Raw genomic sequence first — 27,516 nt, 5'->3', positions numbered from 1 at the left:
AGGTCTAAGCAACTCCTCTTATATTCTTCCATCTGCAATTAGTTGGATCTGACTGCTTACACTATACACTGGTAGATAACTTTTCATCCTCCATTAGTATTAGAGAACAAACTAATGTTAAATTGACACAAATAAAAGGGGAGATTTGTGTCATTTTATCATCATTTTAATGTAATGTATATTTAAATTTTATTATGTGTTTAGAATTTGTAGGTCTTTTAAAATACATCGACTTTACTTCGTTTTCACATTCTAATTTTTCTTTTAGGGTTATTTTATTATTATTAATCAGGCCTCCATGGAGTCAAAAGACTCATCGTGAGAGGTCCTTCCTAAGAAACAAAAAATCTATCAAGACTCATCGAGGGGAGGTCCCCCAAAGTCTATCATACCATTCCTTGAACTCATTGACCGTTCTCGCTCTCACCACTCCATCAGGCAATGCATTCCATGGTTCAACCACCTTCCATGCAAAGAAACCACTCCTCAACCCTCTCGCTCACAATTTCCTTTCGTAACTTCCAGGGATGGCCCCTTGTCATCACTCCTTCCCGCTGTTCAACCAAGCGAAAGAACTCCCCAGTGTCAACCCTGTAACCACCTCTCAACAGTTTAAAAGTCGCAATCATATCACCTCTCCTTCTTTTATCCACCAAACTCTGCAGTCCACATTCCCTCAGCGAATCCTCATAACTATCATTGTACGGTCCTGAAACCATCATTGTTATCTGCCTTTGTACCCTTTCCACTGTTAATTTATCCCCTTCAAATCCTGGGCACCAAATCTAAGAAAAATATGCCAAGTGTGGTCTGATCAGGGTCTTATACAATGGAATGATAACCCTCTTATCTCTGCAGGTCAGTGTCTTTCTCATTATTGCAGCAATCCTCTGTGTTACCTTCACCACCTTTGCAATATGTCCCCTAAATTTCAGGTTTCTATCAATCATCAACCCCAGATCTCTTGTCTCCCCTACTTCCTCCAGTATAACTCATCCCATAGAGTATGCAGTGTCCCATCGATGTTTCCCAAACCTAAAGACCTTACATTTTGCTGCATTAAACCGATACCCCCATTCATTTGCCCATCTATCTAGCTTATTGAAATCCTCTTGCAAGGCTGCCGCATCTGCACTATTACTAATAATCCTTCCCAGCTTCACATCATCTGCAAACAACTGAATCCCCTTGCAATTCACTGACAATGTCATTGATATAGAGGTTAAACAATATAGGTCCCAGTAGTGAGCCCTGTGGGACCCCACTTGTAACCCTCTGCTTCCTTGAAACTGCCCCACCATACACAACTCTCTGATACCTATCGGACAGCGAATTCTGAATCCAGTTGACCAATCTGACATCCAGACCCATGTGCTGCAACTTAAATATCAGCTTATCATGTGGCACCCTGTCAAATGCCTTTGTTAAGTCTAAGAAAATGGCAGTATACGCCTTTCCCTCATCTAATGCTCTTGTAACTTTTTCATAAAAGGCTAGCACATTGCTAAAACAAGAGCACCCCCCCTTCACAAATCCATGTTCACTCTCACAGATAACATTACCCTCATCTGCCCAATGCTGTATACGGTCCTTCACTACTTTCTCCAAGATCTTACTAACTACTGATGACACACAAACTGGTCTATAATTAGACACTTCCAGTCTGCTACCGCTCTTATGCAATGGCACTATCTTACCTTCCTTCCATTCCATGGGCACCTTTCCAGTAGCCAGACTTTCATTGAAAAGCCAGGTCAAAGGCACTGTCAGTTCCCTAGCACATTTTCTCTCAAAACTTGTGGTGAAATACCATCCAGTCCCAAAGCTTTACTGACATCCAGAGTACTCATTATTTGAAACACACTCTCCTCCTGTACCTCTAAACCTTGAACCTGCCTTATCCCTCTAGCATTAAAACTGACTCCTCCAGGATGAAATACTCCAATAAAGTGGTCATTGAACAATTTTACTACATCCTCTGCATTGGTCACGCTATTCCCATTTTTATCCCACAATATCATTCTTCCACAGTCATTTCTCCTCCTACTGACGACATATCTAAAAAATTCCCTAGGATTTTCTTTGGATCTTAGGACTAATCTCCTCTCATATTCCAGTTTCGTCTTCCTTACCATACTAGTCACTCTTCTGGCCTGTGTCTTATACTCTTCATGCATCTTCTCTTCTCCTGTCTCCTAATATCTCTTCCACAGCCTCTTTTTCGTATGCAATTCCTGTTTAATATTGTTTGTCATCCACTTTACTCCAAATTGTGTCCTCTTGTTCACTCGTGGTATACAACTTACCATTGCTGCTAACAAATATTCTTTCATAATTTCCCACACACTAATGATATCCTGGCTTTCCAATTCCTCCATCCATGAAACTTCCCCAAGTTGACGTCTTAGACTATTATAATCACCTGCCTTATAATTCCACATATGTTCCTGTCTCTTTGAGACTCCTGCATGTCTATTCATTTTCCAAGTCAAAACCATATGGTCACTCTCTCCAACTGATGGGAGAGATGTCATCTCAGTTATTATCAACTCTTCTGATGCTACAACCAAATACAAAACTCTTGAACCTCTTGTTCCCTCTATTACATGTTGCCTAAGACATTTGTCCCTCAAGAATTCTAGAAATTCCATTCCCTTATTGCTACATGCATCTTCCTCTTCCCAGTTTATACTACTGTAGTTAAAATCTCCCATAACAATCATTCTTCTTGCACTTGCCAAACTCAACTGTCTAAACATTTCCTGGTCCCCACCCTCTGTACTCCTAGATCTGTAGCAACACCCCACTAAATATCCTGTCTTGCCCACCTCTACCTCACACCATATGCTTTCAAAATCATGAGTGTCACTGCCTTCCAAAGTCTCCATTCTTAGAGGACATAGGTCGTCACTTATCATAAGCAGTACTCCACCACCACACTTTCCCTTCCTATCCTGCCGAAAAATGCTGTACCTAGTGACTTCTATTCCTGTTATTATATCCTCTTCTGTCAATCACGTCTCAGTGATCCCAATAATTTCTGGCCAAGCTGATCTGTGCCACCAATTCCTCTCCCTTATTCCAGATACTCCTGGCATTAGTATATAGCATATAAATGCCGTTGTTTCTATACCCAGCATTATCCCCTCTAGACTCCACTGGGCTCAGTGTTACCTGATGTCGTCCCCCTTCTCCCAAGTACCCATTCCCACAAGAGGCCACCCCTGCTACCATCCTCCCGGGTACGCACTGACTTTTTCAGAACAGCAATCTCTCCAGATGCCTACGCCCTTCCTCATTCAAATGCAAGCGGTCTCTTGCATACAATTCCTCTCTGTCCTCAAATGCTCTCCAAGCATCCACATATTCCAGTCCTCTCGTCACACATTCTAGCGATTATGTCATTCAATATTACTGCTCTTCTGCTCAGTTCGTCTTTATCATACCTAGGCAACACACACACTATCTTTCCTCTCTGTGTCTTCTTTCGTACCACCTCAAGCAAAAATCTCATATCTCTCACTGCCCAACTTACATCAAGTCATTTGTTCCCACCATCACAATTATTTTTAGCTATTTTAATTCCCATCTTGGAACACTTTGCTATACTTATTTATTGTCATCATAATATATTCATTATTTCTGCTACTCCACGGTTTTTATAACTTTTCAACTCCAGTGTTCATTATTATTATTTCAACATCACATTTTAACAAACCTTCAAAATATCTGAACCCCCATAGGAAAGCATTAAATTCCAAAGATTTTACTGTTTCCTCAAAAGTTAATACCACACAAAGGTGGGCTGTCTTTATTCAAATATGCATAATTTAGGATAATGGTATTTCTCAACATTTAAAAGTAAGCTTTCTCTCTTGCTCCAGGTTTTATGTTCTCTCCCAAATTTTAATATGCACAAAATCTGCTTTATAACATGGTAGAGGAATACACTAGGAACACATTTGGAATGGTACCTCAAAGATTAATTGATTCTATTTAAAAATAAGCAATATTAATTGATAACCTAACTGAACTAATCTTTCTTTCCATTACGCTGTTCATTTCTTCTATTCCTTCTATTTCTTTTGATAGTTTTTTTTTTTTTTATGACATAGATAAAATAACAAGTTTCTCTTATATTTTTTTTCTAATCATGTGACTACAAGTCATTACTTCAGCCAACCTTATTCTCACTGATTTTGAAAGTCACAAAAATGTTTACAAGTTATTTTCAAAACAAATGTAAATGTATGCAGCTTGATTCAATGACAGTCACTAACCAAGAATTTCTTCTTTTGAAAAAAAAAACATGGTTAAGCAGGGATCTGGGCCAGAAATACTTCTAAGAGACTTAAATATGAGACAATGTTATATTACAAAGTATGCAGAAACATTGGTTCAATAACAAACAACTGAAATCATGTTTCCATATGCTTGAATTCTGTTTAATTATTATTATTATTATTATTCAGGCCTCCATGGAATCAAAAGACTCATCATGGGTGGTCCTTTCAAAAAAACACAAGTCTATCAAGACTCATCGAGGGAGGTCCCTCCTAGGAAATACAAAGTCTATCATACCACTCCTTAAATACATTGACCGTTCTCGCTCTCACCACTCCATCAGGCAATGCATTCCATGGTTCAACCACCCTCCATGAAAAGAAACCACTCCTCACCCTCTTTCTCACAGTTTCCTTTCGTAACTTCCAGGGATGGCCATTTGTCATGACTCCTTCCCGCTGTTCAGTAGTGAAGTTGTTTTGATAGCGTTGAGTATGCTGAAAATGGCAGTGTTTTTATTGAGGTAGATGCATTTGTTGTAGAAATTAGAGATGACTATCTATAATATGGAATGAGTATCATGTTTTAAAAAATTTGGAGGAGAAAAGAAGTTCCAAAAGTATTAAAATCCTAAAAAATGTTTACAGAAATGATGCGGTGTCCACTCTATTTTCTTTATGATGATGACTAGCAACACAACATCGATGGCTCAACACTACTGTGCCTGATGAGGAAACAAACACTTCTAAAATATTTTCATGAGGTATTGTTTATTTTTATTTTTTTGGTTGGTTTATTTTTCAGAATAGAAAGAAATCATATGAAGCCATGGCCAATAAATATGGAAATTTTTATTACTGATATTTTTGCCTAAATATTGCTTCTTGAAGGTTTATTTATTTTCAATAATCACAGTATGAGCATTCTTTATGCCTAAATTTGAAGGCAAAATGATCTGGTTATAGGAGCTAGAAATTTAGTATCCATATTCGCCCAATACTTCCACTCTGATTCCAGAAACGATATTTTGAAAATGATGTTCTTTATATAAGACTGAAAGTGTTTTTTTTTTAATTAATAACTTAAAAATAAACTTTCGATACATGTAAAATATTATCCAGAATAAAACAGCTCAGTCTTATAAAATAAATAGCTGGATAAATGTAAGCTGACCATATTTTGATTTTCCCAAACCAGGAAGCTTCAATACAAGATAATAACTCATATGACAAACAGTGGCGGCTCATGGCTTGAAATCGTGGGGGTGCTGCAACTGTCGAAATGTACATACACACTGTAAGTACAGTGTATATGTGTTTGGATAAAATATCAAAATTATGGCAAAAATTAAAAAAAAAAATTTAAACATGAAAAAATATTGTTTATTATTGATAAAATTATACAGTTTGGTATAATTCAAAATTACTTAAAAATAAAATCCATTCCTTTAATTACAATTAAAGGAATGGATTTACGATTTTTGGACATTACAATTAAATCCTTTAATTGTAATGTTCAAATATTTAAAGAGATGGAGTAAACACCATGAGCGCTATGAACCCTACTACTGGTGCTAACTGCATATAAGCAACAGTGGAACTGAGCGACGGACAGTGCCGCATTACACTTATAACTCGCATCTCACTATGACGTGCATATGCTTGCGCACGTAGCAATATGATACTGTGGTAAACACAGTGCTGCTAGTGTCCTTCGCTATCCTAAGTGCTATAAGATGTATTTTTATTATTTTTTATACAAAATAAGAAAATTGTATAGGATTGTTAATGATAAAATTAAATATTACAAGCAAATATAAATAAATTAATAAATATATTTATATATCAAGAAAAATTGGGGGTGCTGCAGTTCCGCAGTGCCTATGCACGACCCAACCCTGATGACAAATATATTAATATTGACTTTTAACTTTAAATTGTTTAATTGGCATTAAAATAATTGTACATTTAAGCACAGTTCTTCCAAGAAAAGCAAACAAAACAGGTTTACTGTTAACCTAAAAAAAATTAAAAGTATTTTATTAATTATGTATGTTTTAAATGTCTATTTTGTTTTTTGGAATAAAACTGTTAAACTTTAAAAATTGTTTTTACTCTATAAATGTTGAATCACTACTAGAATGGATGAACAGCATTGTAAACATGCATGATACTATATCATGGACACGTGATTTGAATGCCTATATAGATTCTGCGTGCACATAGTTTCATAGTTAGTAATGGTCTAGCCACAATCGAAGTGGCCTTGATGCAGATCGATTACACATATTCTAGAGTTTTGCACAGCATCGTTATTTTTAACTTATTTGTTTTTCTATTTTTACTTCCCTCCCATTCATGATAATGTACAATAGCAAGAGTAATAATATTATGTTTTCCCGGCACAATTTACAAATCGGCTGGGACACAGGGACCATCCCGGTCAAATCAGGATATGGTCAGCCTAGATAAACGTGACTTTTGATAACTAAAATCAGTTGGGATTCTACTAACTGCAGAAGCAGATTACTATTATTTATCATAATAGTCCTATTACTTTTTTTTTGTAACTTATATACCTAATGTTCCTATACTATTACTTATTTATTAAAAACATCCTTATTTTAATAGTTATACAATAAGAAAAGGTACTATGACAGGTAATTTGCCATTAAGTTGCAGCAAATCTACTAAAAGGCAAACAAACATAATTACAGGATTTTAACATAATTTTAACATAATTTGTTGGCTCGTGACCACTGATTACTTAAACCATCTCCATTAATGATGTTCAAAATTTGAAGTAAAAGTAAAATAATTATTTTACTTTTACTTCAAAAGTAAAAATAAAATAATTTTTTAATAAACATTAAAAAAATTCTTTTCTTTTTATGCATGCCATTTGGGAGGAAAACATATAACAAAATATTTCCAACTCTCTACTTTGAAGACATTTTGTACCAATTTCAATCCAAATGATGGACATGCAGGATTCATGAAATGCAATTTATTTTGAAAACCTCGAGGTACACCTTAAAGTTAAACAAAAGCGGGAAGGGAATGGATACTGATCCAATTATCAAGAAATTGATGAATCTTCTTATGCTGATTCACTCCACCCCACTGCACAAATCCTGTTCTGTCCTCTTTTGCAAGATACCTCCATAGGCACCGTTCATACAGGTTTGCATCTATAATTCAGTACTCTTTTAAATGAGCAGTAATTTATTAATGCTGAGTGTAACTTCCAACTCTCACACAAACTTTATTCCTTCTTGCAACATCTTATGGCACAAACTCTATCAATACTCCCTAGAGACTATGATCTGCAATCAGGAAATGTTAATTTTCTTTAATAATTTTTTTGAAAGTTGATTTTGCACTTGGTTAGACTATAATAAATTTAGTTTAATCCTTTATCCAAGTGTGAGCAAACAAAGTTTGCGCCTGAAAATATCTTCAGGACTCAGGTAAGGTAGTACAACACCAGGCAACTCGCAGCAAAGGTGGCCAAGCTCTTGGCCAACCATATTACTAAAGGTTTCAAGCAGTTCATGGTTGGGATTCCTGTATATATATATAAAATAATAATAATAAATAAATAAATAAATAAACAAATGCAATTTCTCTTGTTAAATGCAGAATACCGATGTAAGAATTCATGAAATCAAATGACTAGTGAAAAAACAAACATAAGAATGGCACAAAATGAAACAGCAAAAAAAAAAGGAGTGTTGATATTAGAATAAAACAGATCATATTTTTTCGTTTTCTTTCATTTCGGATTAGCAGAATACTTTAAAATGTACTATCTTTTTAACCCACTGAGGATATATTTTCAAATGTTTACTTAGATACATGGAGAATTTCCGACTTCATTTGCTTTATAATACATTTCATACCAAAAAAAGATTTTTACTATACTCTAATAGTCATGTGCTACAAAAAAAGACAACGACTTGTTTTATATGGTTTTAATTTTTAAGTAAAGATTCTAAAATGATCTATAAGCATGGTTCAAATAAGTTATGATTAATCTAAAAGCATTACACTGAACAATTAATGGCAGAGACAACTTTTATAAAAAAAAAACAAAAAAAAAAACAGAATTTTTCTCTCCCAAATTTGCAGTACAATTTTAAATGAGAAATTTGTCTTAAAATTTTCTAAAATTTTTCAAAACTCTCAAATTTTCTCTCCTTAATTTTTTAAACAACTATTAGACAAATGTAATTCTGTACAAAAATATATCAAAATAAAGATACAATAGGCTTAAAAAGATCTAACATCTAACTTAGCCTGATCCAAAAAAACCTTTTCAAAAAAAACTCTTTATATTTTGTGCATATTTCCTTTATTATTAAATTTCATGATGAGATTTATTAATGAAGCAACTGCTTCTCATTCAAATGATTTCTCATTGTTATGAATTCTGATATGATTTTTAAGATGGCCTGATTCTGTAAATAATTTTCCACATATTTCACACATAAAAGGTTTATCATTTGAATGAATTCTTAGGTGATTTTTTAGATGTCCTGATAATGAAAATGCTTTTCCACAAATTTTGCACGTAAAAGGCCTTGTGTTAGTATGAGTTCTCAAATGTGCCATAAGGTTCCTTTTGTTTGTAAACGCTTTGCCACATATTTCACATATAAACGTCTCTTCATTAGTGTGAATTCTTATATGGTTTTTAAGAGTACTCGATGCTGTAAATGATTTTCCACATATTTCGCAAGTATAAGGTTTTTCATTTGTATGAATTCTTATGTGATTTTTCAGATTTCCTGATTGATAGAATGCTTTTCCACATATTTCACAGGTATAAAGACTGCTATTAGAGTGAAACCTCATATGAATTTTAAGATTCGTACTTGTAACTTCTTTGTCACAAAATTTGCACATCATTTTCTCAGTAGTATGAGTACTCATATGCATCTTCAGATGCGCTGATTTTGGAAATGATTTTTCACAAATATCGCAAGTAAATGGCTTATCATTAGTATGATTTCTTACATGTGAAATAAGATTTTCTTTCCGTGAAAATGCTTTTCCACATAATTCACAGGTAAAAGGTTTTTCATTACTGTGGCTTCTCATGTGAACTCTGAGATTACCTATTTGTGAAAATGTTTTGCCACATGATTCACAATTAAAAGGTTTTTCATTAGTGTGAGTCCGCATGTGAACCGTGAGATTTCCTATTTGTGAAAATGCTTTGTCACATATTTTGCATACAAACGATTTCTCACTGTTATGATTTGATATATGCTTTTTCAGAGCTGTTAAATGTGAAAATGTCTTATCACATATTTCACATGTTAAGAGGTTTTCAGCATGGTCATTCATGTTGGGTATGTTAAATTTTGGTGATCAAAAATCACTTGTTATAATTTCCATATTTTTAAACTTCATCAACAGTTATTTGTATATTTTTTAGTGTGACTAACTGTAGAACTGTTTGACCATAATTTTGTCACAATTTTTAAATTCTTCAAAGTCAAGAGTTTCCATTTGCTTGAGGCAGCGTTCTACAAATTAACTTGTCAGACTAATCTCTAGTCTATCCTCAATCAAAATTTCTAATAAAAATGAAATCAGTTATTTGTGATTCTGCTAGTGTAAACAGCCAGTTTACACTTCATGTAGGTTGCTACACAATTCTTGAAATCTTCCTATTTTGATTAAAATGCAAAATTGATAGAAAAAAATAATGAAAGGGATCATTTTTTTTACCCTTAGATAAAACAATTTTATATTCTTAATAAAATAATAGGTAACTCTCTAATGTTTTGAGAGTTATATATATTAAAATATAAAATAATTAATGATAGATAAACTAGTTTTGTCTTGCAGATTTTCTTCAGCCGAGGAACGTTAATCAGCAAAAATCTTCCCTTTAAAGCCTTTTGACGTTTCAAAAGAATGCATCACCAGATAGATTTCAAAAGACTGTATAACTCTTGTTATCTGAAATAAAAAAAATTAAAAAGTTTATCAACTGTAGTGTAAACATTCCAAAACATAGATTATTCAATCATACTGGTCAATTTTAAGCATAACCTTAAGGTTTTGATACTCATTATAAAAATTAAATGATGTAAATAATGCTATTGTATTGTTTGCTGACAAACTTTTCTTGTCTGTTTGATTTTTCTGCCACTTTATATGAAGTTCATCTTCCTTGGCCATTCTAAAACAAGTTTTCTAATGACAGATGCATGATTCAAAAAGGGTTTTACTTATTTATCTCATTGCAAATAAAAGGGTAATATCAAGTAAGGATTAGGAATAGTAAATTTTTTATCTTAAAAATTATTACTACTAATGTACATTTATTTCTTTAACCTCCCTACCAGCCGAGGTGGATGAAATAGTGACACCAAATTGTACTTTTTATCCATGTTATTCAACGGGTGTTACAGAATTTTATCCAAATTTAGCTGGACATCTATAGACGTCATGGCTGGTTAATATGATTTATAAAGACCTATAAATGCTGTGTCAGATTATCTCAGGCTTCTTCAAAATGAAATACTACAAAAATAATTATGTAAAAAGGTTTGTTCCAAAACAGTATCTGTACTGGGAGTATACTTTATATTAACTATAAGTTTGGTAGTATCATGATGCAAACTGTGTTTGTGCAGGATGAATAAATTAAGCTAAGGCATTGGTTATTACTATTATTATTACGTGACACTTCCAGGCAGTCCAAAGACTCATCAAGGGAGGGCACCTACTCTACAACTCTCCGTCTAGACCTGTGATGGCGAACCTATGACACACGTGTCAGCACTGACACACTTGAGGGTTTCAGGTGACACACCTTGGATGTTGAAAAATATTGGTATTCTGATGAAAAAACTGCGATAAATCGTGTAAGATCGTCAGTTAAGGCGAAGGTAGGTTTTGGCTTTGAGAATAAACTCAAAATATTTCAACGTGATTTAGAAAGTAACAATTTTAAGTATTTCCCAAGAGTGAAAATTTTTTTAATGAAACCAGCCCCAAAAATCGTGAACAACATATCAACCAATCTATCGAAGTTCTAAAGTCAGTAACTGAGCAGTTTTCTTCTAGATTTGAGCAATTTCGAATATTGGAACAAACAATCCAATTCATAAAGTATCCTGATGAAACAGAATTCATGGATCTTAAATTAGATGGCTTTGAGTAGTTGGATATAAAAGATCTAGAAATGCAACTAGCCGACTTCCAGTGTAATCCTATCTGGAAAAGAAAGTTTATTGCTCTTAGAAATGAATTAGAAGAACTTGAGCAGGAATGTCTGCATGATACTGCATGTAAAAATTTAGATTGTGAAATTCTAAGTGTGTGGAATAGCCTTCCCAAAAACTTTCATGCTCTTAACATCTTTCCTAAAGCTCTTCTAACAATTTTCTCTTCTACATACTCTTGTGAAACTCTATTTTCTGCCTTAAATAATATCAAATCGAAAGGGAAAAATAGATTGAGCAATGATTTGAGCACTGCCTATATAGCATTAAAATGTGTACATACTGTAGCCCTTCTATAAAGCAACTTTCCACAAGCACTCAGCAACAGAAAAGTCATTAAATGTAATGTAAGTTTGTAATTTCAGTTTATTAAATGAATTGTATAATATGAATTCATAGATTTTATATCAATGTCCTATTAAATAAATAGCCTAATATGATACGTATAAGTCACCATCTATGATTATGTAGTTAAATTTATAATGCATGTATGCAAGTGGCACGTCAACATTTAAAAAAAAAAAAAAAAATTGTTTGACACACCTGGGTAGAAAGGTTCGCCATCACTGGTCTAGAGCAATTAACCGCAACTACACCAACGCCATCTACTGCCACCACTACTAGTATTTCCACAGACAATCACAAACATCCATGCCCGTGGCAGGATTCAAATAAGCAGCCTTTTGGCTGGAGAGCAGATATGCTAACCACTCGGCCAACCAGGCAGGCATCATTCTGTGGCATCAGTTAACCAAGTGTTTTTATGCTAATTTTAAAATATCTCAAAGTACACAGCAATATTGTATTATTATTATTATGTTAAATTAGCAAAACAGCTAGTGAAATACAAATTGCTGAAAATAGCATATAGAAATGCTGCTATGGGAGTACATCTACAGTAGTTCTATTGATAAAGTAACTCTCCATTAATCCTCCTCAAATGAGCAGGATGAATGGAGAGCACTAATGTCAGCAGATAGATCTAATTCTGTCTGGTGATTTGTGTGTTGCTGAAGGTAAAGGTGGATGAGCTGAGCTCCCTTTTGTGAGAGAATGCGCAAGACTGCATTCTGATGGAACTTAAGGTGACAAGTTGTCCTAGCCTTCACCCTCTCCTGATATAAACACATTACATCAATTGCTTCTTCAACGTCTAAAAAACTAGGCATTCTTTTCTGCTTAAGTTGCTATTTTCCCTCCACCCAGCTACTAACTCTATACAAATCCCAAATTCACCCATTCTTAGACTACAGCTCATATATTTGGCATGGTGTACCTAAAGCCTCTCTAAAAATTCTTGATGCTGTCCAGAGGTTAGCAGTTTGGCTGATGGATGAACCCTCTCTTGCAGACTCACTTCAACCATAGATGCAATATTTCAGCACTGTGTCTGTTCTATAGGTGCTTCCATGGTAACTGCTCCATTGAATTGGTCAACATCATTCCTTCACTTTCTGTTAGGCCTGTTAAAACAGAGCAGCAGTTGCCCAGCATCACTTTTCCATGCAACTGCATATACACTGAACCAGCTTCCCCTCTTCCTCTTTTATTCCATCGGCCTCTGTCCTCTGGAACAGCTTCTTCATCACAAAGAATTACCAAACCACTTGCAACTCTTCAAGAAAATGTCAGTAAACTTCTTTCTCTATTCTGATCTGAATGTCACACCCATCAGAGCTGGGTGTGATGGGCAGATTATAAGTTCTTTGACCTCTTATGTATAGGATCAACATATATATATATATATATATATATTCATATTTTTATAAACTGACTTAGATCCGAGAGTTAGAACAAACAATTAAATTTATTCACAATGCAACATGTTTCGTCAGAAGGCCGACTTCCTCAGGCGTTAAGAAACACAGAAAGCAAATAAAAAACACTATAAAGAAACATTGTGTCACTGAAATTTGAATATTATAAACTTCAGTTAACTTTGAACTGGAGCTACAGTCCGTGTTAAAGTTCTATTGTTAGGCATCTGTGCATGTGTGACTTCACGAGTGCGCCAGAATCTGATAGCAGAGTTGAATGAGTCCGGTAAATTGTAACTAAGGTTACTGTTTATATGATGAGGGTCCATAACAATTTCCTTAGACTCGACTATGCGCCGTTCTACCTCGTTGTGGCATATATGAAGGTTTGAAGTTGTTGTCTAGTTTATCTCATGTTGGTGGCCTTCATTATTTGTGTTTACTGAAAACAGGACATGGCTTGACAGGGCACTTGCTCTAGTTCTTTTGTAGGCAATGTCTCTCCGGTGTTCTTCGAGATGTAAGAGGATGGATTTCTCAGTCTGGCCATAGTATGGCTTACTACAGTCGCACGTAATTTTGTACACTCCTGGGAACTGTAGATGGTTGTGAGCTGGTTTGTGTTTGCTTATAACTGATCTTAATTTGGGGAGAGTAGAGAAGCACATTTTTATGTTAAACTTTCTTAAAATTCTTCGTAGTTTCTTGGAGAGCGAGCTGATGTATGGTAAGGAGATATAACCTTTGGGGTTGTCCTGTGTTTCTGAGTTGTTTTGATGGTGGCTTTATAGATGCTTGTTAATAGTTTTTGAAGAGGCCATTACTCGTGAAGGTTCTTTTTAGATGTTATAGTTCATTTTTTAGCTCTTCATCATCTGACAGTACAGATCTGGCACGATGCACTAGAGTTGAGATGATACCCACTTTCTATGCTGGATAGTGATGTGAAGATGGTTGTGAGCTGGTTTGTGTTTGCTTATAATTGATCTTAATTTGGGGAGAGTAGAGAAGCACATTTTTATGTTAAACTTTCTTAAAATTCTGTGTGTAGATTTTCTAAACATGGAGATTTTTATGGAGTCAGATGTCTTGGTAAGTTATATATATGTATATATATAAAAGCCATTTTGCAACATTTTTTAAAATATTACATGACACATTAATCAGTAAAATTAATTAATAATTATAAATAATATTATTATTATTAAGAAAACATGGGTGTAGCTAGCCATATGAGGGAAAGTATTAATTAAAGTTTTTATAATTAATATTTTTGTATACTTTATTTCCTAAAAAATAATAGTTACTAGTAACCAACCTATAAGCCTATCTACCAGAAGCCATATGAAGACTTCTGTGAGGAAAGGACATATGTGGAAGTACAAGGTTGGTGACTGTGACAAGCTTAGGAGACAGCTTAGAACTATAGCATGGAATGAGAAGTTGAGCAGTAAGGATAATTATGCTTGGGAAGTGACAGAGAAATACATGACAGCATCAATGTGTGAATGTATTCTGAAGATCAAAAGACTGAAGGTAGGTGTAAAATGGATGAATGAGATAAGCATGAAAGTCAGACTGGTTTGGCCGAGTGGTGAGTGTACCTGCTTTCCAACCGATAGGCTGTGGATTCAAATCCCGTCGTGGACATGGATGTTTTTAATTGTTTTGGCCAGCCTAGTTGGCTGAGTAGTTAGAGTATCTGCTCTCCAGCAGAAAGGCAGTGGGTTCGAATCCCGCTATGAGCATGGATGTTTGTGATTGTCTGTGAAAATACTAGTGGTGGTGGACAGATGCCGTTGGTGTAGATGATGATGATGATGGTAGTTGCCGTTTGCTGTAGTTGGTGGGTTGAGTAGTGGAGATGGAGATGGAGAGTTGTAGAGTAGGTGTCCTCCCTCAATGAGTATTTGGACTCCTTGGAGGTGTCACGTAATAATAATAAAATCTGGAAGAAGGGCACTTTGGAGGTAGCACCAGATGAATAATGGTAATAATCAGTTGCATGAAGAGTATAATGAGCAGGCCAGGAGAGTATTTTAGTTGGTAGGACAACAAAAGTGCAGTACAGGCAGAAATTAGTAAATCAGGCCAAGAAAAATCCTCATAAGTTTTTTTGATATGTGGCAAGTAGAAAGAAGAATGATTAGTTAAGGCAACAAATTATAGACTGATGTGTATATCTAAAGCTGTAGTCAAGGTATTAGGGAGGTTGGTGAGAGATAGGATACAAAAGTGAGTTAATAACAGTAGTATTCTTTGTGCTTGTCAGCATGGGTCATGCAAGATGATGTGCCAAGATATAAGATGTTAGTGTATGAAAGTGGGAGAATGGTAACTGCTGCAGAGGAGACAGTCAAGGTATTCAATGAGCAGTTCATCAAGATGTTTCATTCTCATTGTGAAGAAAGCTCAGAAGCTCAAATGTAGAGAATGAGATGAGAGAATGGTGGGCAAGCAAGAGGGATTATTGTGTACAGGTTTAGTCCCCAGGTTTTCATGGTGATGAGGATATACTAGAAAGGGTCCAGAGAAGACTGACTAAGGTCATAACTGATCTTTTGGATATGGGACATGAGGACAGATTGAGGGAATGCAGTTGCAAAGTCTTGTAAATAGGAGGAAAAGAGGAGATATGAAAGGTTGAAACCGGTCTGGGTAGTGACCCCCCTTACCATAATGCATAGCATTATTCATGTCCGTAAAGATATGTGCTTTGCATTATGTGATACTAAGGCAAGTGATGCGAAATCATTAGCTGCTATATACGAGTTGCCCAGTCCTGAAAATAGTACTGGTGCAAACTTTGTTTACTTACACTTGGATAAAGGATTAAACCAAGAATATAATTTCTTGGAATTTTTAATTTATTGAAGCATTTAAGTTGATAAGGGTTGTTACCAGATTAATGTGAAAGAAATTTTTTGCAAAATGAGAGAATGGGGGGGTAGAACAAGAAGACATATCTTGAAGCTGTATAAGGAGGGTGTGAGCAGGGGCATAAGAAGCAGGTTCTTTGAATAGAGAGTAGTTGGTGAATGGAATGTTGCCTGACATTGTGGTGAATGTAGACACATCGAATGAGCTTAAAGCACATTGATGAGCTTTGTGTGTTACAGCATTTGCCTCTCACAATGAGTCTTTTGACTCCATGGAGGTCTAGTATTAATAATAATTAGTAGTGATACCAAGCAGTTTTATTATTATGTGATACCTCCAAGGAGTCCAAGGACTCATCGTGGGAGAGTACTCCCATACATACACACAACTACAATAAACATCAACACCATCTACCACCCATCACCAAGACAACAGTATTTTTTTTGTCTGTAAAATTGTGTCTTCTGATGACCAATTTGCCTGTATACAGAATGCAAAACCAGAGTTTCTGGGAGAAAAACCCTGCTACCTCCAAAGAGCGCAATATACAGTCATTTTTCTAATTGCACTACACAGGTGCTATTATTATAGAGGAAGGGTCTGTCAACCAGATGACCTAAACAGGCAAAGTAAGTATGCAGAAAAACTAAGTCATGCATTATTACTTTATTTTATTTTTTATTATGACTTTATCAAGCATTATGTATATTATCAAGAGCAGAACAAAACAGTTTACTAAGAATATATATTGCAATGAAGAAATTAAAAATTTATTTAATTAAAAATAATTAACAGTAGATATTTTGCTTCGAGTATCTAAGCATCATTAGTGCAGAAGTTAACAGAATAATGGGAATTCAAACACAACTGATTATAACTGTGTGGTTAATAATGGCCATCTTTGAAATGCAACTTTATCAGGATTAATGGAATTAAAAACATTTAACAATACTAAAATAATGATTCGATGGTGGAGAGCCAGTTTGAATAAACTGATATGGAATAAGAGCAAAATCAGCCAATACACTAAACAAAAATACAATAGTGTTCAAACCAGTTTTAAGTTATGAATCTCATAAGAGCTGGGTTAGAAATAAAGCACTTGATCAATGATTAGAGACCATAGATATGAGAGTTCTGAGAAAGATTGGAGGAGAGAACAAATGCATCAATGGCAAAATGTATAGACTGATGCAGTAATCTTGAATTATTTCAAAGAATTGTAAGACTAGCATAACTCCACACTGGGCCAGATCAGATTTATGAACCCAATTATAGAGATCCACTTTCCAGCTGAATTTCCAGTTTGACTAAAGTAAGATAAGTGGCAGTGGCAGCAAAGGGATTTGATCAATACCAGTTATCTAGTTTATTCTTAAGTAACTAGAGGATATCATGAAAGAATGGCATTCAACTGGGATGTTTTGAGAATTTTAGCAACACACACAGTGGTGCCTTTCATATAAAATAAAAAACAAATGGTTGATGTTCGAGTTATTTTAAGATGTTTATTAAATAATTAAGATTTCTTGTTAAAGAAGTGCATCTGAGGCAGATAATGTTGTCATGTTTCGATCAGTCCATATTTTTGAGTGGCATAATGTGTAGCTTCCAGAGAATATGGGTTTAATATAAAAGGTAGCAGACAGAGAACCATTTTATTAAAATCATTTAAGAATTGATATATATATATATATATATATATATATATGTGTGTGTGTGTGTGATTATATGCTTCAACTCGGTTGTTGTGATACATTTTCAAAAATAGATTTAATGACTTAAAAACCGAGATTACTTATAAAGATTTAATAAGAATAATACAACTAGTTTTGGCTTATAATAGCCTTCATCAGGTATTCTTAAAGGAAGAGAATAGTAATAAACACTGAAGTATCTAAAAACTTGAAAATACAGGTAAAAAATCGCCACACATAATTGATACATAAAAACATTGTATTTTTTCAAGTTGTTCTAACAGGCGTGCCATTGTTTATTGCAAGTGTGCGTGTAGACTCACGTGAACGCCAATATTGAATAACTGCAGCATGGCTATCTGGGATGTTATAACTCAAATTGTTGTTTAAGTGGACAGGATTCAGAAGGATTTCCCTTGATTCTATAATTTTTCTCTCAAATTCATCATCAGAGCAAAAAATATTTTCTGATCTATCCCAGCAAACAGAGTGGCTCTGTTGAGCAACGTATAGAAGAGCATAAAAGAGACATCTCTTGCAAAAGATCATATGCAACTGCATTATCCAGTCATGTTCTTTTTTCAAATAATCCTAATGAAGATCAACAAAGCCACTCCGTTTGCTGGGATAGATCAGAAAATATTTTTCGCTCTGATGATGAGTTTGAGAGAAAAATTATAGAATCAAGGGAAATCCTTCTGAATCCTGTCCACTTAAACAACAATTTGAGTTATAACATCCCAGAGAGCAATGCTGCAGTTATTCAATATTGGCGTTCACGTGAGTCTGCACGCACACTTGCAATAAACAATGGCACGCCTGTTAGAACAACTTGAAAAAATACGTTTTTATGTATCAATTATGTGTGGCAATTTTTTACCTGTATTTTCAAGTTTTTAGATACTTCAATGTTTATTACTATTCTCTTCCTTTAAGAATACCTGATGAAGGCTATTATAAGCCGAAACTAGTTGTGTTATTCTTATTAAATCTTTATAAGTAATCTCGGTTTTTAAGTCATTAAATCTATTTTTGAAAAAAAAATATATATATATATATATCAGGGGCGTATATTCAGGGAGTACTAGGTGTATGGCGCACACCCACAGCATAGCAATATCACTGATATATTTTTGCATCCATTCCTGCTAAAGATTTCCCTAATTGTTTTCTGGCTTTGTGCAATTCCTAAAATTAAACAGAATATAATAATGCTTCATGAAGATGGCACTTTTCGATCCGTAAATATTGTATCACCTTCGCATTAATTGCCTGAGTGTGTGGTCACAAATACGAACACCTTTAAGCCCTTTGAACATATACACATTTTACAGTGGTCAAGTTCTTAACATTCCTGTGGTTTTAAACCACCCAGAAGGAGAGGCAGGGTGTGTGCTGAAACAATAGCACCTAGAAATTAGTGGCTGTGATTGGTTATTGTGTCAACTAATCCAATTGAACGTTGTCATTTCTCATGAATTACTGTTTTTTGTTTCCTGAGTTTCATCTATTTTGCGTGCATGAAGTGATATATAATTTTCTATAAATAATTAATCCATATTTACAATGGGAAACAGTGTTGACGATCTACTAAATATTCCGTTTTCTGCCAGAGCTCTCGCATATTGTATGATTTAGTCAAAGGAGGTAGTTTCGTCCTCGTATTCCAAATTTACTATGATATTTAAACCTTTGACTAATTCAAATATAGTATTCTCATTCATTATTATGAATATATCTTCAAATAAACACATGTTCCCCACTCTATGCAGATTTGGTTATAATTAATTAATAAATTGAAGTATTTAAAGTTATCCTACAGTTAGTTGCATCAGATCAATTAAGATGAGCGCTGATGAACTATGCTCTTAAAACTTTCATACATCAAGAAAAGTGCACTCGTACAGTCAAATTGACATCAATTTTGTAGCATGGGTTGCATAAGCCATGCAATAGCACACCCAATTGAAATGGTTGAATTGATATATATATATATATATCAATTCTTAAATGATTTTAATCCCATAGTTTTGAAACGTATTGTAGTTCAAGGTAGTAGACAATTTTTGTCACTCAGTGTGTGATCATTACTCTCCCCCCCTCTCTATTTGGGATTAGGTAATGACTTTGAAGAGTCTATTATTTAAAAAAAATGGTTTTATTGCTTTTCTCCCCTTTCTCAGCAGCTCAAACACTGCCTGCTGTTTCTAGTGGATTTTCTGGCTTTTTTCTTTTGACTTCTCTCTCTCTCTTAGGGATTTTTATTTTTTGCTTAACAAAAATCAACAAAGAAATACTAATTTTTTTTTTAATACTCTTAATCAGAAGCCATTAAAGCAATCATATATAATCTAAATGACAGATCACATAGTCCATTATTTTTAAACAAACAGTTGTTCTTATACATTTATTAAAGCCAGCAGAAATTATATACAGTACTGCAGTTGAAAGAACATAATACATGTCCTTCAACTGGAAAATATCTAGGTTTAATTCTCATTATGTTGTAAGAATTTTTATTTGGGCTTTTCTGAAGGTGAATTAGGCAGTCTCATATGAAGCTGATATCCCCCCCCCCCTTGAAATTCGTGTTTTTTTCTCGTGCCAGAAAACAAAAATTAACAGATAAAAATAGATATGCAAGAGAGACTAGTATAATACAGGGTGCACTATCATAGATGTGCCATGTGATAATAATATATAGATCTTGCATAATCCCGATAACAACAATCTACTTAAAACCAAGAAAAATTAATGAACAGAATGTGCTTTGTTTTAGTGCTACTTTCTGTTGGACATTACCAGGATGTTTCTGTATGTGATATATGAAGATAACTTACTGTTGTGTGTGTAGTATCACTATCAAATCGAAAATTTTCAAAACATCACACACATTATGTCTGGATATCATTTTACCTGGAATAAGAGCATGATTTCTCTATTTTAATTTATTTGTTGTTGAGCAGCATATTGCCATTCTAAATTGAAAGTTGTCAACGCCCAAACATGGCACATTAACTGTGAAACAAGCAATGTTTGCTTTAACATCACAATAAGCTATTTTACGAAAGTAATATTCACAACTGCAAACAGAACACATGTAATAATAACAAGAGCTCTTTTTTTATCTGTTTTTTTTTTTTTTTTAACACTTCACATATCGAAACCGACGAATAATCTTCTGAGCAAATTTTCGGTTATTTATTTATTATCATTTCGCCTAATCGAAAACTACACGAGGCCCTGAAACGCCACCATGGCTAGAAATGGCACTGAAAAAAAAAAAAAAAAGCGTATATTTTATGCCATAAGAGTATAACACTGGGTATAGAGAAGGAAAGAATTTTCAAGGGAAAGTCAAATCCATGTTTAAAATAAAATAATTATTATTATGTGACACCTCTAGGGAGTCCAAACACTCATCGAGGTAGAGTGTTCTAATAACATCGAACGATAAACCCTTCCAACTACTAACCGGGCTCAAATTTGCTTAACTTTTTGCGTGAACCATTAGTAGCAGAGGATCTACCAATCGACCAACTTTTGTTAGCAATAAAATGCACACAAAATGTTAAAAAAAATAAAAAAGAAAGAAAAAGGAAATGCCTTTTGTCCCCAAAACAAGCAGGTGGGTTCTTTTAGCTTTCTAGCTAACTTTTAGAAGACAGAGAGACAGCTGAGCTCAATAGCGACTGAACCCCACGCTATCAATGATTCAAAGACTTTAAGGGAGAGAGAGAGAGAGAGAGAGGACATAGGACCATTCCGATATTTAATGAATGCACAAAGTTGTGGAAGAGTTATAAAAAGTAATGCTGATTTCAAGTGCTCATGGAAGATATAGGCAAACTTTTTAGTTTGGACAAAGGAAGAGTGTGGTACCTGGTTGTTTCAGGTGAATGAAATCTGCAATCTGGTCGCAGAGATTCAAAGTTCAAAACGTTGTATGCACACTATGAGTATAGCAAAGACATTCTTAACCTTCGCATACACAGGAGGACATTATTGCTATGGCAAAGAAGACCAACAAGTCAAGAGAAAAGAAATAAGTGTATTACTGCATATGACATTGAACAAACCACAAATAACCCTGTGTGGAAATATGGGTACCTAGCTTTTATTTCAAGAAATCTAAAGATGGTTCAAAGACCAATGATTATAGCAATATCAGAGTGAATGCTTGGTTTCAGAGAGATCAGGGAATATAAATAACAGAGTTAAGTGAATGGCAGAAAAGAGGTGATAAGATGCATTGATACATGAGATGATATGATGCTATGACATGACTGCTACATTATTCAGGATTGCTGCAGCAGATGTCAGCCATACATTTAATTATTATTATTATTATTATTATTATTAAGAGAGACCTCCAGGGATGTCACATATCACACACACACACACACACACACACACACACACACACACACACACACACACACACACACACACACCAGCTGTCATACTTATTCTTGAATTCATTCACACTGCTTGCACTCAAAACATCCAATGGAAATCCATTCCAATCATGCACCACACTATGAGAGAAAAATCTAGCCCTTACCCCCTTCTTAGCGGCATTCCTTCTCAGCTTCCAAGAATGCCCTTTTGTCCTTTCTTCACCCTCCATAAATTGAAAAATTCCATCAATCGAAATCCTGTATGACCCTTCAGAAGTTTGTAAGTCTCAACCATATCAGCCCTCTTTCTCCTGTTTGCTAGTATCTGCAAGCTACAAATTCCAATATCTGTCTCCATAATCAGTATTCCAGAATCCTGAGGTCATTTAAAACAATCTCCTTTGCATTCTCTCCAATATATCCGAATCACAACCTAAACCAGGAGACCAGACTTGCACACAATAGTCCAAGAGAGGTCTTATCAAGACCTTGTAAAGAGGCAAAATGACATCCTTATCTTCACATGTAAACGTTCCTTTCAGCATTGCAATTATCTTTTGAGGTGTATTTGCAATCTTTGCTACATGTCCCCCTGAACTTCAACTTATCTACTAACCCCCCAAGATCCCTAGCCTCATCAGTTTCTTTAAGCATAATCTCAGCAATATAATACGACATTGGATATCTAATCACGCCGAAGTGAATGACTTTACATTTACCGACATTGAACTGATGTCCACAATTCCAGATTATTCAAATCATTCTGCAAATACTGCATATTCAGCAGCATTTCTCATTACCCTACGTTTCTTTGCATCATCAACAAATAGCTGTATACATCGCTTATCAAATCTTCCCAATATTAATGTATAGATTAAATGACAGAAGAACAAGCACTGGTCCTTCTGGTACACCCCAGGTTACGTTAAATCTTGCAGACTCACATCACTATATACCACTATTCGATATCTGTCAGTAAGCCAGATAATCTTGTATTCTGTCAAAAGCCTTAGCAAAATTCAAAAGTATCATGCTGTATTCATTCCCCTTGTCTAGCTCAATGGTAACATTGTGATAGAATGTCAGAAAGTTGCTAAAACGTGACCTTCCCTTAGTAAACCTATGTTGTTCATTGCAAAGTAGAGATTCACTGTCAACCCATTTTTAAATGTGGGCCCTAACCAATTTTTCCAAAATCTTCACCACCACTCCTGAGATACTAATTGGTCAATAGTTGAATACATCGGTCTTTGCACCACCCTTATGCAATGGAATTACCATACATTCTTTCTGCCCCTGCGGAATCCTCCCTGTTCTGAGATTCATATTAAACAGCCTAGTCAAAGGAACAACCAGTTAAGCTGTGCACTTTTTTAGCACAGCTGAACTGGTTGTTCCATTCCAACCCTGTAACCAAGCAACTGTTTTCCAAAAAGTGCGAAACGGTTAGCGTAAGTGACTCGATAAAAAAATCCCAGCTTTATCCACAGCCTATACTGCAGTCCCCAATAATTGACAACCATCATTAGCAACTCGATACCGTTGCCAATTGCAGACCTGCCTTCCTATCCCTCGCCAAAGCTGTTGGGAGTAATTTTTTTTCCATCCGTGCGTTCACCTTTTTTTTTTCAGCCAAATGACAGCACTGCAACAACAACTAAAGAAAAGGCTGATTTCCTGATATCATTCTTTTTATTTAACTCCTACATAAATGGCTAAGGCAAATGGCCTTCTCCTTATCTGGAGCATTACAGTGCATATTTCTGTAGCTCGTAAAGAGAGGAGAATCTTGTTCACCAGAATACCAAAAAAAAAAAAAACTTTCTAGTCCTGATTATATCCCACCAGATGTGCTTGTGAACTAATGCCAATTCTTTATCATCTGTACACTATATTTTATTCAGCTGAAATACATCCTATAACTTGGAAACTAGTTCACAAGCTAATTCCAATAAAAAAGTTAACGTGTTTATTATTACGTTCGCATTTCAGCACAGCTGAAATGCGAACGTAATTTGGTAGATTGCTGGCTCTAGTTCTGTCATACCCTGAACTGTCATGTGTCGGTTTATGTGTACTGATACATGACAGCCTACGGTATCCCTCAGTTTATCTTCATTGTCTTATTTTGATCACGTGGAGAAATTGCTTGAGTTGCATGTGGAAGAGCATATCAAAGACATCCCATATGGCAGAACTAAAGCCAGCGCTCTGTCTAATCACGTTCGTAATTTTGCTTACCCATCAGAGCAAGCATAATTACAAACTCACTGGATGAGTAATAGAATCTAAAGATTCTTCAGATTCTATTACTCATCCAGTAATCTGGAACGAATAAGAAAACATTTCTTATGCTATGAGCTGGAGAGAGGGATGATTGAATCAACATAAATCGTCCTCAATCCCGTCCATTTTAATGCTAATCTCAGCTATAACCTTTCTGATTATCACCCTCAGCTATCCAACTTGGCGAAACGCGAGTTCATGCTACGTGATCGTGATCAATTTGCTATCCTGCAGCTTGCTCATAGTCCTTAGATTTCTTTGTCATATATATACATATATATATATATATATATAGAGAGAGAGAGAGAGAGAGAAGAGAGATACATAGATATATCATCTCAGGGTCTGGCAGCAACTGATGACGCCTCAATAAAGGTCGAAACCAGTCTGGGTAGTGGCCCTTCCCTTAATGCATAGCATCATACATCTCTGCAAGGAGATGTGCTTTGCATTATGGGAGATACAAAGGCAAATGACCAGACCTTACTCCACCTTTACCATGAGTTGCCTTAGACCTGAAAATACTTTCAGGCGCAAACTGGGCTTGCTTGTTTGCTTACTTGGGAAAAAGGATTAAAACCAAGCTTATAAATTGCTTGGTATCTTTAACGTATAGTGTACCCAATATAAAAAACTTTTCTCTCTCTCTATATATATATATATATGTATGTGTATGTGTATACACACATAGAGAGAGAGAGAGAGCAGGAACAGGTCATCCCTGTGGAAGCTGTCTTTAAGTGAAGTCTATTTCTGAAATGTGTTATGAATGCTAGAAGTGTGAATTTATAATAATATAAAAAAAGCTAACATCTTTTATTCCTTTATAGGGAGTAAGCGAAGACTTTAAGCCCTACTAGTTTTTGGAGACTGAGTGGGCAGTTCAATCTCCACCTATAGCCAATCAGAGATAACTGGCCCATGTCTATCCCTAATTATAGGCGGCCACCGATGAAGAGACCGGCAAACAAGTGCTGCCATCTCTTCATACCTACCCTAACAGGATATGTTACTCTCAGAAATAATGTGCGTTTTACAGTCGATTTTCTTGAATTTAGGGGACGAAAAACCAGTTTCCAGGAGAAAAAGTGCACTTGTCCATGTCAGAGATTGACTAACCCGGGAACTGGTCGAAGAAAGGTTTAGAAAAAGTTACTCCAGTCGGCGAGAAGACTTAAACTATAAGTCTATCTTTGGGCAGCTTAACGCAGAGGATGCAAGCACGGCTTCCACTGAACTATGCAGGCCTTTTTAATCGTCACTTCTATGCTTGTGTAGAAGTGGCATTTGCATCCATTGTACAAGCCCCCCCCTTCCCCAAACTAAGTTCAATTCTAGTTGCAGACTAGAGAAACTTTTTTTTCCAACCATTTATTCGACAGACTACAGATTTAGACAATCTCTGGCACAGGCAAATGGTTTTATCCCTCAAGAAAATTCAAGTATTTCATCCCGTAAACTCAAGAAAATCGGCAGTGATACACACGAGACGGCAGCACTTGTTCGCCGTCTCATTACTGGATGCTAATAGTGAAAGTCTTGGGACAACCATCTCTGATTGGCTAGCGGTAGAAAATGAATTCTTTCCTTGGTATCCAAAAGTTAGAAAAGGCTAAAACAGCCTCGCATACACAAGGGAATAGAAGGCATTAGCGAATTAAAAGATATCAAAATTACAGAATACAGTAACATCTTATTAGTAAAAAAAAAAAAAAAATCAACTAACGCCGTTTTATTCCCATATATACGGGAGTAGGCGAGGCCATTTAGCCCTATCTAACTTTTGGAGACTGAGTGGGCAGTTCAATCTCCACTGGTACCCAATCAGAGACAGATGGCCCAAGGCTATCACTAATTAAGCAGTACGCAGTGAAGAGAGACGGCTCAAATGTGCCGCCATCTCGTGGTCCCTAACCCTAACACAATATATTTAATGTCTGAAATAATGTGGGTTCTACGGTCGATTTTCTTGAGTTTACAGGACGAAAAACCCGAGTTTCCGGGAGGAAAAACCTGCTTGCCCGTGCCAGAGATCGACTAACTCGGGAACCGGTCGAAAAAAGGCTTAGAAAATTTTCCTCTATTCGCCGACTAGACTCGAAACCAAGACTCGATCCGCTGAGCTACACAGGCTCTCCATCTTATTAGTATTGGTATAAAAATATAAATAAAATAAATCCGGTAACGCCTTTTATTGAGACTGAGGGGACGGGAGTTCATTCTCCAAGGGTAGCCAATCAGAGATAACTGCCTAAGACAAATTCATTATAATCCGCATTGTGGAGAAGAGCGGAAAAAGTGTTGCCCTCTTCACCCGAACACTATATTATTTGAAGGGTGCAGGAGAAAAACAACTTCAGTCCACGATATTGATTTCCGAAGAAAACGTAATAAAATTTTCCTGGTTGTCAAAATGCAAGTAAACATAGCATGACAAAATAAAAAAATAAAAGATATGGTACATTCATGTATATTATATTAAGCATAATTAATTTAAATAGTACTTAAAAATTAAAAAAACAAATGGCTGTTATGCACATTTTTTATTAATCGGATTGGTCATATCTGATTTTTTAATTATTTAATTTATAAATAATGATCAGATCGCATCCCTTGTTTTAAAGATAATAGGTACTAAGGGAATTATTATACTAACAAAGGTTGGTAAGTGCTTCTTTATTAAGTAAGCAATAATACACAAAAAATGAAATATGGTAAAAAGTAATAAAAATTTAAGTAGTTAAAATATTGTAGTTTTAAAATAATCATTTATTTCAATCATCTATTGGATGGTCATCAACGTTGTCGTCATCGCCACCCTCTGGAGCATCATCATACAGCAAGTCTTCATAAATTTTTTTTTTAATTTGGCCGCTTTAAAAAATTAAGACAGGTGGAGTAGGTCGTTATACTTCGCTAACTTCATGGGTACTTTGGCAGTGTATAAGCTCTGTAGCGCAGTTTCTCTG

General features: G+C 35.3%; 1 protein-coding gene and 1 long non-coding RNA gene across 2 annotated transcripts in view; one reads left to right on the top strand and one right to left on the bottom strand.

The window, feature by feature from the left end:
• LOC150098630 (uncharacterized) overlaps positions 1-10,237 on the top strand; it is a 33,578-nt gene extending 23,341 nt beyond the window's left edge. Inside the window, exons 2-3 of the long non-coding RNA XR_016549517.1 lie at positions 4,932-5,047; positions 10,143-10,237. This is a non-coding gene — a long non-coding RNA (uncharacterized LOC150098630). The remainder of the gene's footprint in view (positions 1-4,931; positions 5,048-10,142) is intronic.
• Positions 8,305-21,058, bottom strand: LOC150098629 (uncharacterized). The gene is made up of 2 exons (XM_090405372.1): positions 20,778-21,058; positions 8,305-10,256 (listed from the first exon to the last, which is right to left on the bottom strand). The coding sequence occupies exon 2, from the start codon at positions 9,633-9,635 to the stop codon at positions 8,685-8,687; it is 951 nt and encodes a 316-aa protein (XP_090261498.1). The 5' UTR covers positions 9,636-10,256; positions 20,778-21,058; the 3' UTR covers positions 8,305-8,684.
• Between the last annotated feature and the right edge of the window lie 6,458 nt (positions 21,059-27,516).

This window comes from Typopeltis vanoorti, chromosome 15 (assembly GCF_054136105.1).
Source record: "Typopeltis vanoorti isolate ZY-2024b chromosome 15, IOZ_Tvanoo_1.0, whole genome shotgun sequence".
Taxonomy (NCBI): Eukaryota; Metazoa; Arthropoda; class Arachnida; order Uropygi; family Thelyphonidae; genus Typopeltis; species Typopeltis vanoorti.
Note: the sequence above shows the minus strand (reverse complement) of the source record. Positions and strands in the feature narration are given on the sequence as shown.